This window comes from Miniopterus schreibersii (assembly GCF_964146895.1).
Source record: "Miniopterus schreibersii genome assembly, chromosome: 19".
NCBI classification, from domain to species: Eukaryota; Metazoa; Chordata; class Mammalia; order Chiroptera; family Miniopteridae; genus Miniopterus; species Miniopterus schreibersii.
In genome coordinates this window covers 23,760,167-23,774,678 of record NC_138119.1, presented here as the reverse complement: position 1 = coordinate 23,774,678, position 14,512 = coordinate 23,760,167, and the positions used below count along the sequence as shown (strand labels likewise).

Genomic DNA, 14,512 nt, shown 5'->3' with positions numbered 1-14,512 from the left:
GTAATGTCTAAAATGAGTATCATTAATTTTAATATTATTTAAATATTCAGTTGTCATTAATATTTTATTCTTAAAGTAATTCATCTTTATCATGAAAACAGTTTAGTTTTTAAATTTTATCATACTATACAAAGCTGTATTTTTTTATTTTGGTGTTTGATAAGTCTTCTAAATTCAGATCTATAGTGTCTGTTGCAGTTGGGTTTTTTGTTTATTATTTTCAGGCCAAGGAGCAGCAGGCCAGTATGGAAGAGAAATTCCACAATGAATTAAATGCTCACATAAAACTCTCTAACCTATACAAGGTAGGTACCCTACCACACATTTTAGTGCCCTAATGTTACATTATTGGATGTTCTGGTAACTTTTTAAGATTAAATTTTAGAGTGCTGCTGATGACTCCGAGGCAAAGAGCAATGAACTGACCCGAGCAGTAGATGAGTTACACAAACTTTTGAAAGAAGCTGGAGAAGGTAACTTCGCAGTTTTTCAAAGATGATTTTATTTTTAGATGGTACTTTTTTCTTTACCTTTGTGTAGATTGTTGGATTTAGATATTAGATTAACTTTATTAGGGACACAAACTCTAGTATAGAAGATCCTGGATTAAGATGTTTTAAACTGTTTTTTCAGCAAATACTATATTTAAAAATGTAAATAGTTACTGTTTTTTTTGTTTCTTTCAGCTAATAAAACCTTATGTATAATCTGATTTCTAATAGAAAATTTTTCTTCCATATTTAAAATATTTTGCTAAGTACATATAGGTTTATAGTTTGGGTACTCCCTTAGTCCATAAACAAGCCTCACTTTTAAATTATAAATAGTGTACTTTAAAGTCTCTGATTTTCTTATATTCTTGCTTTTTTTGAAATGTAAGTTATTTATGTATGATCTTTTTCAGTTTTCTGTCTTCTAAAGATGAGATTAAAACCAAAGAGACACTTAGAGGCACTTTTTTACAATTTGAGTTCCCTTATTTTCTCTGTGAATAGAAGACATCAAAGGGAGAAATAGATTCACCAGGCCAGGGCTTTTCAGGAATTATAAATAGAGCACAAGCTTTAGTGGGTAGTAACTGTCGTCCACAGCCTGTCTAGATTTTAATACTGTCTGATGGAGGGGAAAAGGACTATTCTGTTCATTTTGTAAGCTCCAACATTTTAATTATTTGTTTGAATATTGTCTTTAAAAATGTTTTTAGCAAATAAAGCAATACAGGATCACCTTCTAGAGGTAGAGGAATCTAAAGATCAAATGGAAAAAGAAATGCTTGAGAAAATAGGGAAATTGGAGAAAGAACTAGAGAATGCAAATGACCTGCTTTCTGCCACAAAACGTAAAGGTATGGATTAAAATGCTTATTAATGGCTTGAAACATTAGAACTTCCCTACGTGGGTCTCACTTAATTTTACTAATAGAATTTCTCTGTAATGTTGTGATTAGGAAACTCGATCCAGCTATAGCATTAGAATGTACTTTTAGTGTAAAATTAGTACTTTAGATGTACCTTTACTGTATTGTCAGACAGAAGTATCATTTGGTCACACATAATTGTGTGTCAATTTTCAGAGTAGTTTTAACTATAATTACTGCATGATTTTTATTTTATATTTTTAAATCTATTGATTTCAGAGAGAGGAAGGGAGAGGGAGAGAGGGGGAAACATCAGTGATGAGAGAGAATCATTGATCGGCTGTCTCCTGTACACCCCCCACCGGGGATCAAGCCCACAACCCGGGCATGTGCCCTGATCAGTAATAGAACCTTGATCTCCTGGATCATACGTAGATGCTCAACCGCTGAGCCACACTGGCTGGGCTGCATGATTCTTTTAATTGAGTCATGTTATATTACTCTTGAATGTCATAGTTTTAAATGTAGGAATTTATATGTAATGTACAGTAGATGTCACTTCTTAACTTGAAAAATATTAGTGCCTTTAGTTTGAAATTTTACAAAAATATACTAGATTTCTGTGTGTTGGCACAGGAGCCATATTATCTGAAGAAGAGCTTGCAGCCATGTCTCCTACTGCAGCAGCTGTAGCTAAGATAGTGAAACCTGGCATGAAATTAACTGAGGTAAGAATGGTGTTAAATATTATTTTCCTTCAGCAAAGGTGTTCATGTCTTTCTGAAACATAATCCTCAGAAAAATTAATATTAAAATCATTTGATAATTAATGCATCATTCTGGGAAAGGTTTTCTTGGTTCCTAGTTCTGTGTAACATAGTAAATATTTCATCTGTGTAAGTGCTACTGAATGTTTATTATGAAGATAGACTGTATACTTTTGTTGTTATGTCTACATTTGAAATGAACCGTCTTCTTCTTTCAGCTGTATAATGCTTATGTGGAAACTCAGGATCAGTTGCTTTTGGAGAAACTAGAGAACAAAAGAATTAATAAGTACTTAGATGAAATAGTGAAAGAAGTTGAAGCCAAAGCACCAATTTTGAAACGCCAGCGTGAGGAGTATGAACGTGCACAGAAAGCTGTGGCAAGTTTATCCGTTAAGCTTGAACAAGCTATGAAGGTTGGTTCCATTCCCAAATTTTAGCTGTAGGGAAAATACATATGAGAAACAGTAATTAGACGTATTAAAGCTTGTCATCACATTGTGAAACACCTGTAATCACAAAATGTTCTACCTTTATTTAGCAAAAATTGTGAGAGCCTTTTACATTTTTTAAGACTTTTGAGATTATTTCTGTAGGGTTCTGTAGCACATGATAAGTAACCACTTCAAATCTATCTTTGTAATAGGATGCTACTAAATTTAGCCTAGTCAAACTGCATGATGTTGCTGAAGTGAGGGGAACTGGATTTGCTAAAGTAACTGTGATGGAAATGCATTCGCCTGGGAAAGTGCTGAGGTCGTCCATTCTGTCCTCCTATAGTGTGAGGAAAAGGGGTGTGGTAATTCTGTCTAGAAGTGATAGTACAGTTTCACCATAGGGAAGGACTTTTTATACCATGTGACAATTTGGCAAACCTTCATATACATTATTTTGTTCCTGTTTCTTTATATGTTAACACTACCAAGGAAATTCATAAGTATCTTTTACCTCTTAAGATTCCCTTTCAATAGATAATGATGAAATATGAGTACTTGTACCCTGATAATTTTGCTTTTAGGGTATAGCTATTAATATTGCTGAGAAATCTTTAAGATTTATTAAATAAATTTTTGAGGAAATTCAGTTAAATCAATTTGTATCTGCTATTCTAAACTGATACATTTCATTTCCTTCTTCCTTTTTTTGAGAATAGTATAAATAAATTGTATCCTTAATTCAACCTTAAAACTTTTGTTGCTGTTGCTAATACAATTTCAACATCAGTTTAAATCCGTGTATGTTATATCTTATTGTCTCTTTCCTGAATCAGATGACATCTACCAGTCTTACTTTGACAGAATATTGGCTCTTTGATACCCTCTTTCCTCATCTGGTTTGAGAAGTGGTCCCTTGGATCTAATTAGATCTTGAGTTTCTCTGTTGAGAGTAAGCATTTTGGTTGCAGCTTTTTGTCTGAAGGGAATAGATAGTGAGATAGAGGGGCTTAAGAATCAGAAAATAGCAGCTATTCATTGTGGAGAAACCTATTTGTTTCTTCACTAATGTACAGGTACAGTAATAAAAATACCTATTTTTTTAATAACTGCCAAGGAATTTAAAGCTAATTACTATAGCTTTTTTTAATAACTGAATCTTCTGTCTTTAACGTACATTATGTGTCCTTCAGTCTAGATTCTGTGATGATCATTTGTTAGATTTTTTGGGTTTCATAACCAATTAACTTCCTTCCTTGACGTCTTAATCCCATTTTGAACTCAGTAGATTTGTATTATTGCCATAGTTTATGAAATTCGCCTGCTTCGTTTTGTCACATACTTGTGTCTTTTGAACTTGGTTCATGTAGACCTTTAGAGCAATGTGCTCAGAAATACCAGGATAAATGTGCGCCATCTTTCACTTGAATGGTGTTTAAAAATTGTTCATGTTAAAACAACACATTAAGAAGCAAACTATGTATGAATTTGAGGTAACATAATATTTCAAAGATATTTTGTGCTTTTATCAGGCTCCTTTAAACTGTGCCTCTAATTCTCTAATGGTACTATGATGCCAAACTTTACATATACTATCTTTACATATAGCACTCCATATACTATCATTTTTTTGTTTTGTTTTGCTTTACAGGCTTGTGACTTTGGCTACTGAGCCTTCATAATTAATTCCTAATGTATTTTTTATAAAATCAAGTCTTTTGTGCATCTTACCCACCATTTTTTACTTAATTGATATTTTCAGATAACCAGTGTAATGATTATTGTAATGTAGTCCTTTGTTTTCCTCTTAGTAACAAAACTGTTGAGATTATTTACATGGTATCATTTGAATTTAGTATGGTTATAAGATTGTAATTGACATTTAATTTGGGGGAAGTCGCACATTGCCTGTTGTTTTTATATAGTGATGAGCACTCTAATGATGAACAATCTGAGATATTAAGAAATGTATATGTTCATATTTATAAAGAATTTTATTTTAGGGGCTGTTATATAGAATGCATATATTGTATAGAATGTTTTTAGTTTATAAGTTGATTGCTATGGTATTTGAGCACTGTATATTTTTGTTATTTGTATAACTGCTTCATTTGTATAGATCTTAGAAGGAAATATAGAATTCTCACTTGAATTTACATTTTGAAGGAGATTCAGCGATTGCAGGAGGACACTGATAAAGCCAATAAACATTCATCTGTACTTGAAAGAGACAATCAGAGAATGGAAATACAAATAAAAGATCTGTCACAACAGGTTAGAAGTTTTTGTTTCTTTTCGTATTTTTTCCCCCTAAACTGATGGCCCGGTGATGTTTGAATCTGTTTGCAGTTATCTAAGAGAGGACTGCCACCTCAGAAATTCTCATCAGTTAGGAATACTACTCCAGCAGAATTGCAGCCTAGTCATTGTTTTTTATAGCCCCTCCCTTTTTTTCTTTTGTCCTTAAATGTTTCATAAATTTTGAAATGATAGGTACTGGTTGTCATAAATGAAATAATTCAAAGATAAATAAAAGCAAACTTTGTATGAATTTGCTTTTCCCCTTGCCAATGTCCCAGAATATAACCAAATCACAGACTTCAGTATATTCTTTCATGTCACCCTTTTTGTATGTACAGGCACACATGAGCATATGTAAACACATACAAGTTTTTTTGTTGTTACTGATACAGAACCATGTCATATTCATTACTCTGCCACTTTTTTTTTTTTAACTGAACTAGTCAGGAAATGTACATCTATTTTTGTTCATGTATTTTACCCTAATTTTTGTTTGTGGGTCTATACACATAAACACAACACAAAAATTTTATATGAATGGATTAAAATCTATTTTTCATGCTCTTCTGCTCCATTATATAATACATGCATAAAGATGCAAGTGCAAGCACACACTTGTACACACAGTGGTATCTATATCTGTGTATTTTATTGGGTTATTGTTTTACAAAAAATTGAGCCATGCTTCTGGAATTGTAAGTTGGCTGCTTTTTAAAAGTGCCAGCCTTCTTTACACACTTTAATAGAAATGAGAATAATTTTTTTGTTAAAATTTTTTTAAGGTTTTAATCTCTTAATGAGATGCTTGATATTTTTTTAAGATAATTTAATACACATTGATGGTGTTTATAAAGTAATATTTCTAATTTAAAATTTCCATTTCTCCAGAATTGAAGCCAATGCTATTTGATAATATATTAAAACTTTGTTTTTAGATTAGAGTGCTTTTAATGGAACTTGAAGAAGCAAGGGGTAACCATGTCATCCGTGACGAGGAAGTAAGCTCTGCTGATATAAGCAGTTCATCTGAAGTGATATCACAGCACCTAGTATCTTACAGAAACATTGAAGAACTTCAGCAGCAAAACCAGCGTCTGTTGGTGGCTCTTAGAGAACTTGGGGAGACCAGAGAAAGGGAAGAACAAGAAACAACTGCGTCCAAGTAGGTTATGGCCATCTCTGTTTGTTCAGCAAACGTTTGTTGAAACCTTGTGTACCCCCTAGCAGTGCTGGATACTGGGGAAATAGTGATTTAGGAGGGAAAGAAAAAATTGAGCAGCACTACAAAACAAAATAACAAATTCTGGGACCTCGGTTTGTGGGTGAGATCAATAATGTAGATAAATAAGTAGATAACTTAGTTCAGTGTGGTGAGTGCTCTCGTGGATAAAAGCCTACTTGAGGGCGCCTCGAGGTGGAGGGCAGAGCCTAGGTTTTAGAGAACAGACCAGGCTTCATGGGAAAGCTATGTAGGAATTCTTCAGGCAAAGTAAAGAATATTTTTAAAATGTGTTTGGTGCTGGAGGAGGAGGAAGGGCTATGAACACAAGAAGACTACAGTTTAGACTCAGTGGAATTGGTTTAATTTTTGCAAACAAGATTTTCAGATGACAGTGGTGAGTGCCTGAGTCCTGTGGTGGGCCTTTAAAAGTGTTTCTTATAGTATCAGTAGAAGAAAGAAAGGTCCTAAGAGACAAAAATGTTACACTTAATGATAGGTGCTAAAATACTTATTAGTCTATGTATACTGTAGAAGTTATAATGCTGCTTAATCTCAGTGAAGTAGACTTCGCTCTTTTTTTTTTGGAGAATTACTGAGCTTCAGCTCAAACTTGAGAGCGCCCTCACTGAATTGGAACAACTCCGTGGGTCACGACAACATCAGATGCAGCTTGTTGATTCCATAGTTCGTCAGCGTGATATGTACCGTATTTTGTTGTCACAAACAACAGGAGTTGTCATTCCTTTACAAGGTAGGTTTTTAGTTGGGGGAGATTTTTCTGAAACGTATATTAGGGAATGGATTTTGCAATGTAAGCAATACGCACTCTCATAATGGTAACTTCAAACTTGACTACCATATGTGAGTGATCACAACAGGTCATCAATCCTAAAGTATACCATTGTTTTAGATATTAAGAAAGAAGAAATGCTGACCATTGTTGAAAAGTGTGCATCTTAAAATCAATGAATTATATTTATTTTGGTCATGTTTGGTTTTAACATTCAATCTGCAAATATATTTAATGAGAAACCAAAAATAACCTTAATAGGTTATTTAGTAGATTCCTTATTTCATTATTTCTGTGGTCTATGATTTTATTTAAGACTAGCTTATTGATTTGGGTAATGATGTATTTACAAAGAAATGTTATATCATTTATTTTTATGTTTTTACATTTCTGAAGCTGCAAGTTTAGACGATATTTCTCTTGTATCAACTCCAAAACGTTCAAGTACATCACAGACTGTTTCCACTCCTACTTCAGTACCTATAATCGAGTCAGCAGAGGTTATAGAAGCCAAGGCTGCCCTTAAACAGGTAAAGACCACACCCCTTTATTATCTTGGGTTAGGTTTTCAAGAACACAGTGTCATCTAATAATTTCTCTAATATTTAGTTGCAGGAAATTTTTGAGAACTACAAAAAAGAAAAGGCAGATAATGAAAAAATACAGAATGAGCAGCTTGAGAAACTTCAGGAGCAAGTCACAGACTTGCGATCACAAAACACCAAAATTTCTACCCAGCTAGATTTTGCTTCTAAACGGTAAATTTTCTTTAAGTCTAGAGCTCAATTCAGCAGCATATATATTAAAATTGGAATGATACAGAGAAGATTAGCATGGCTTCTGCCCAAGGGATGACTCAAATTCATGAAGATTCCATACTTTTTAACTTTGGGTGGTGGGCACACAATATAGTATACAGGTGATGTGTCATAGAATTGTACACTTGAAACCTATATGATTTTACTAACCAATGTCACCCCAATCAATTTAATTTGAAAAAAGAAATCACATTTAGATTATCAATGAAACCTAAATGGTATACTGCAGTATTCAGATGAACCAAATTCAAGGGTTAATTTGCAATAGTGTTACTTTTTTGTGGATCATGATCCATATGAGACGCTATAGGTTTCAGTTTTAATATTGGTTAATGATTCTCATAGGCATTGCTAAGGAGTCCAGATAGTTATTAAAGCTGAAGTTCCATGTGAGGAATGTTGTTGGTTTTCCTTATTGAGTGTGAAAGGCCTACTCTCTCTGTAGGATTTGATTATTTTATAAATGCACCAGAGACAGTGAGCATAACATGATCCAATTTCATTCAGCCCTTGCTATTTTAGATAGAAGACGAAGAGATACTAGATAGTTAATTTTGGGAAAATTCACTTTCTTGGTCACTTACAAAGGTATAATAGTCAATTTCATTCCATAGTTGTTAGATCCATTGAATACTTGTTAGTTTAAAAAGTAGGACAAATTTTACTTCTGTATATGCAGGCATACCTCAGAGATGTCGCAAGGTTCAATTTCAGACCACTGCGATGAAACGAATATTGCAGTAAAGCAAGTCACACGCATTGATTGATTTCCCAGGGCAGAAAAAGTTATACTTACACTATACTGTAGTGCTAAGTGTGCAGTAGCATTATGTCTAAAAAAATGCATACCTTAATTAAAAACTATTGCTTAAAAATGCTAATTTGTCTGAGCCTTTAACAAGTCATGATATTTTTGCTGGTGAAGGGTCTTGCCTTTGTGTTCATGAAAATGCAGTATCTGTGGAAGTACAATAAAATGAGGTATGCCTGTACTAAATGATAAAACTATGTTTTTGTAAGGATAAATTCCAAGATAGATATTCCAAATAAAAGCATCTTTTCCCCCTACATTCATAGCTATAACCAGCAATTTTCTAAGATTTTAGGCACTTAAGAAAATAAGATGAACCTTGGCTAGTGTGGCTCGGTTGGTTGGATCATTGTCCTGTACACCACAAGGGCACATACCCAGGTTGCAGGTTCAATCTCTATCAGAGTGCATGCGGAAGGCAACCAATTGATGTTTCTCTCTCACATCAGTGTCTCTCTCTCTCTCTCTCCCTCCCTCCCCCCTTCCTCTCTCTAAAAAATTCATTCATCAAAAACATAAGATGAAGAGTTACAGAGGAAAAAGGATGGCAAAGTATTTATCATGAACCATGCATACGTATATAAATTTGCATACTGCATTGTGGTGGGTTTCTGGTGTATCAACATTGTATTGGCAATATTTTGAATATGATTAAAATTCTTGTAAATGAATAAGATTAAAAAGTTAATTCATCATGAAATGCTGTCCTTATTTAGAATTTGAATTTAACTGCTAACTTTGGAGTTTAGAAAAAAGTATGAAGGTGTTACATTATTACAAAGCCACTTTTTTTATATAGCTAATCATTTAAAATTAAGCTAATGTGAAATTCTTTAAGGAACTAAGCTAGGATATAGTATTTCAGTGTCTCATAGAATTATTTTTCTTTCATACAAGTTACGAAATGCTACAAGATAATGTTGAAGGATATCGCCGAGAAATAACATCCCTACATGAGAGAAATCAGAAACTCACTGCAACAACTCAAAAGCAGGAACAGATCATCAATACAATGACACAAGATTTGAGAGGAGCAAACGAAAAGCTAGCTGTTGCAGAAGTGAGACCAATTTTTCTCATCTGACTTGCATTATAAATTGCATTTGACATTTGTTTTTTAGTTATTTGATTTTACTGGTTGGTATGACATAGATATCTGAGAGGTTTGTGTATTACAGGTCCTTGATCAAGGTTTAAACTGCACAGGGCCACGTACCCATAAATCTGCATATATGTGGACCCAGTATAAGTAAACCTGTGCAGTTCAAACCCATGTTGTTCAAGGGTCAATAGTAGTCAGAGCCAAGGTTGGGAATCTGTAGGCAGAGGGCCAAATTAAGTTACACGTAGATATTCACCTGTGTAGCCGGTTGGAACCCCTAATTGCTGCTTTGTTGAAGGGTCAGCTGTATCCAGTTTTGCATCAGCTGGGTGTTTGTTTCTATTAAAACTGAAAGGGCAAAGAAGTTTGTTTCTCTGTACTAAGATTTTCTTACAAATCATCCATTTCAAAATAAAGTTGTAAATCACTTTCTGTAGCTACAACAAAGACAGGTATTTTATCCATTCTTGCTCATTTCTAATAAAAGATAATATAAAAATCACATTAGCATTGAATTATATTTCTGAATTTGAACATGAATATAAATGTCCGTCAGGACTGAATTCTTTAATGACTAATTTTTATGTAGAGTTTTGCTTTTCTGTGAAGTTATCTCAACTTTTTTGTTGTTAATCCTTACCCGCGGATATTTTTCCCATTGATTTTTAGAGAAAATTGAAGGGGGAGAGGGAGACAGAGAGAGAGATACATCACTTGGTTTCCTCTCGCATGTGCCCCAACTGGGGGCAAGGAATCAAACCTGCAACCCAGGTACATGCCCTTGACCGGGAATCAAACCCTCAACCCTTTGGTGTGCAGGCCAACGCTCTAACCACGGAGCAGCACCGGTTAGGGCTTTCTCTCATCTTTCAATCACTACTTGTGAACTAGGTGAAGTTGTCTTCCACTTTATTTGTTGAGAAACGAATTCAAAAGCTAAGTGATTTACCTATTTGGGGACAATTACACGGTATGAGTTGGTTCTGACTTAAGCCAAGGTTATCTAAAGCTATTGGCTGTATTCTTTTATTTTTATATTTCTTCCACTCCTTTATAGGGAATGTACTTTTTCAAACTGGTGGAGTTAGTTTTATGATTGATTATGTAAATATGTAAATATTAATATGTCAATATGAAAACTTTGAGGATATTGATCTTCAAATCACCCTCGAAAGTCCCGAGACTCAGAGTATACTCTTCATGGGGGGAAAAAGTTTAAATACATTAGTTGGCACTCTCAGATAGTAACCAAGCTACCTTCTAACACTTGAATAATTTAACAGTATGCAAGTAGCCTGTAGCATAATTTTGCAATTGTGTTTCTTTTACTCTGACATTTTTTATTTTTTATTTTAAAGTCTGATTTGTTAGAGCAAAGAAATATAAGTATTTGTGGTCATTGCAAGATTTTTTCCTTTGATCTTTTGGTGTTCCCTGTCATTTTTGCTTCACATTTCAACACATGAAACTAAGTTATATTTTCTTACATAATGAAAATAGTCTCTAATTAGCATCAAGAATATGGAGTAACAAATGATCATTTTAATTTATAATTGTATTACATTTGACACATTGTTTTTCAACATTGTTTTCATTTGTATTTTCCTCAAGGTAAGAGCAGAAAATTTGAAAAAAGAAAAGGAAATGCTTAAATTATCAGAAGTTCGTCTTTCTCAGCAAAGAGAGTCTTTGTTAGCTGAACAAAGAGGGCAAAACTTACTGCTAACTAATCTGCAAACAATTCAGGTAACCAAATAAAAAGGCGCATATAGAAAACAATTTTAAAGTTAAATGTAAATAGCTTTAACATTATATCGTCTCAGTTTTCTTCATTAGAAAACTTATCTCATTTTTGTCATGTATTATGGTGATCATTGAATTTTGAGGTTTATTAAGATATGTCAATATTCTAAATAAAACATGAAAGAGACCTGAAATTCACCCAATTGGCAGTTTTGATCTTCAGGTCTACTTTCACAGAGTTCTGTGCAGTTTAGTTGTTTACAAGATTAAATTGGGGGGGTTTATTTTTTGCTATAAAACTTGAAGAAATCTGAATTACTATTTTAATATGTTTCTCTTTTTTTCACTTTTTAATAGGTGTTTTAATATGTAAAGTGTCAAAATAAATTTCTTGGCCAATGTCATAGATCTTAATTAACTTCATGTAGAAATGGTGTAATCCTGTAATCCCCTATATCCTCTCATTTGTATTCCTTTTTTTAACTTTGTTTAAAAGCATAACCAAAATCTTTTCTTTACCTTAGGGAATACTAGAGAGATCTGAAACAGAAACCAAGCAAAGACTTAGTAGCCAGATAGAAAAACTGGACCATGAGATAACCCATCTAAAAAAGAAGCTGGAAAACGAGGTGGAGCAAAGGCACACGCTTACTAGGAACCTAGACGTGAGTCTGTCAGGGTTCTGAATTTCTGTGGGTTTGTTTTTGTTCAACAGTCAAGCTGGTGTGTGGACACACTGTCATCTCCTGTTGAAGCATGTTTTAATGAGACCTTACAAACTCTCTTTCTTGCCTCTGTGTGCCTAATAATTTTATCGGGTGCTACACACAGTGAGTTTTACCCTCTCAAGTGCTGGATACTTCTGTATTTCTGTAAATCTTGAGCTTTGTTCTCTTGAGTGTTGCTTTTTATGATTTATTAGGCAGGCCCAAAGCAGTGCTCAGTCTAGAACAAGTTATTGCTCATTTCTGAGTTAGACCTTCCTGAGTACTGGTCCTCAGTGTTTGATGGATTATGCGTTTTTTTCAGTCTGGCTACTGGGAAAAGGCATTATCCCTGACTGGCGCCAGGCACTCTTCACTCCAGTCTCTTTGGATGATTCTTTACCCTGTCTGGGGTAACTTCAGATACATGTGCTGATCAGTTTCACTGAATATTCAAGAGGGATCCTCTGCAAATCTCCAGTGTATTATCTGTATAGCTCTCTTCTCTCTAATGGTCTATCTTATGAATTCAAACTAATTTAGCTGCCTTGTACTCTCAGTTTTGTGTTCTCAATTCAGGGAGCCTGCTGGTCTCTTCCTCATTTCCCTTACACTGTGTCATAGCCTGGGCACTCTTAAATCAGTAAGCTAAGAAAATTGTAGAGCTAGCCTTTCTTATATCCTGTCAACCCACAATTGTGAAATTGTTTTATGTGTCATGTCCATTTCTGTTTCTCTGATGTATGGGGTCTGTGTTTGTTTGGTTTTGGTTTTTGGTTTTTTTAGTGGGCTATTTCAGATGAGAAGGTAAATCTGGTTTCTGTGTTTCTGTTACTCTGATCTCAGCCAGAGTTTAAAGTTCTGTAAAAAAAAAGAAAATTGAACTTCAAGTTATTTAAGACTCTTAAAACAGTGTTTGTAGGGTTAATGTATTTTTTTCTTGTAGGTTCAACTTTTAGATACAAAGAGGCAGCTGGATACTGAGACAAATCTTCATCTTAACACAAAAGAACTATTAAAAAATGCTCAGAAGGAAATTGCTACATTGAAACAGTACCTCAGTAATATGGAAGTCCAGCTTGCCTCCCAGTCCTCACAGAGAACTGGTAAAGGTAACTAAATGCTTAGACTGGAAATAAAGTATTTCTTTAGAAACATTTGTAACATCTGTCAATAAATAGTCTTTTCTTTGTGGGTACTATTAAAAGAAAAAAAAATACTTTTATTCTTCATATAGTAAAGCTGTTTTAGGCCTAAATTAATAGATTTGCAGACTTGGAAGATTCAAAATAGTGCTGCAGGCATCTGGCAAGGTATGATCTTAGTTTTCCAATTGTTGAAATCAATTATTCATACTTTAAACATATACCTTTTGGAGGCTGATATTTGAATTTTAAACTCCGTTTTGAGATGTAGCTACTTATTAAATCTATAATAACAAGGCTCATTTACAGAAATAATTGATTTGTTTGGTGTCTTTCAGAGCAGTATTCCTAATTTTTGCTCTTTGATAGCCTCAGGTAAAAGATTTGTTTCCTTAGATTTTGCTTCTCTGTGGGAATACACCATTTCAAGTGCAAAGCCTTTGTGTCCAGATAATCTTTCTATATGGTTTTATTTCTTAATAGAAGAGAAATAAAAAACTGTAATTGTATATGTATGTGTGTATGTATATGTGTATGTACATAAATACATATCTAATAGTCCTCTCTTATTGATACCATTTGATAAAAAAAACTTCAATCTGTAATTTCTTCCTTTTCCAAGGATTTTAGAATGAAAATTAGGCTAAATGATTAAAGATTTGGTGTTTTAGACTAAACAGTGTTTAAATGATAATAATCAGTAATTCCTTCAGGTAGCTCCTCAGTTCAGTGGAAATATTTTGTACTCTTTTCTTAAATATCCTTAATATTTGTAACAGCAGATTTCAAATATTTGATTTTTTTAAAAAGAAATAACACTGACCAAATAATGTTTTTAAATTTTGGTATTCAGCATAGGTTGAAATATACATTGTAGATAGTTAAGTTCTTCTACATTTGAGCCTTAATCCTAATTTCACAAACTATTTGATGATAATCTCTTATATCATTTAAAATGTTAATTTTAAGAAAGCTGTTAAATATTTTAGGTCAGCCTAGCAACAAAGAAGATGTGGATGATCTTCTGAGTCAATTGAGGCAGACAGAAGAGCAGGTGAATGACTTGAAGGAGAGACTCAAAACAAGTACTAGTAATGTGGAACAGTATCGGGCAATGGTTACTAGTTTAGAAGAATCCCTTAATAAAGAAAAACAGGTATGTACAATTTTGAATTCAATTTGAATGCACTGACTTTTTTTTTTTCCAGTTAGGAGCCTGCTGTGTGTAAGGCACTGTGGTAAGGGCAAGTTGGACTGATATCCTTATGCTTACCTCTTAAAAGTGCTTGAGTCTAATAAGTGAGATAAAAACAACCCA

General features: G+C 33.7%; 1 protein-coding gene across 5 annotated transcripts in view; it reads left to right on the top strand.

Annotated features, from left to right (window-relative positions):
* Nucleotides 1–14,512, top strand: part of TPR (translocated promoter region, nuclear basket protein) — a 57,604-nt gene that overhangs the window by 7,798 nt on the left and 35,294 nt on the right. For all 5 annotated transcript variants that reach the window (XM_081121392.1, XM_081121393.1, XM_081121391.1 and 2 more), the window contains exons 9-23: nucleotides 225–305; nucleotides 386–473; nucleotides 1,205–1,345; nucleotides 1,994–2,085; nucleotides 2,343–2,540; nucleotides 4,725–4,832; nucleotides 5,795–6,021; nucleotides 6,669–6,832; nucleotides 7,268–7,401; nucleotides 7,481–7,629; nucleotides 9,398–9,560; nucleotides 11,214–11,348; nucleotides 11,870–12,010; nucleotides 12,996–13,161; nucleotides 14,184–14,350. In XM_081121392.1, coding sequence (XP_080977518.1) covers nucleotides 225–305; nucleotides 386–473; nucleotides 1,205–1,345; nucleotides 1,994–2,085; nucleotides 2,343–2,540; nucleotides 4,725–4,832; nucleotides 5,795–6,021; nucleotides 6,669–6,832; nucleotides 7,268–7,401; nucleotides 7,481–7,629; nucleotides 9,398–9,560; nucleotides 11,214–11,348; nucleotides 11,870–12,010; nucleotides 12,996–13,161; nucleotides 14,184–14,350 — 2,154 coding nt within the window. The remainder of the gene's footprint in view (nucleotides 1–224; nucleotides 306–385; nucleotides 474–1,204; nucleotides 1,346–1,993; nucleotides 2,086–2,342; nucleotides 2,541–4,724; nucleotides 4,833–5,794; nucleotides 6,022–6,668; nucleotides 6,833–7,267; nucleotides 7,402–7,480; nucleotides 7,630–9,397; nucleotides 9,561–11,213; nucleotides 11,349–11,869; nucleotides 12,011–12,995; nucleotides 13,162–14,183; nucleotides 14,351–14,512) is intronic.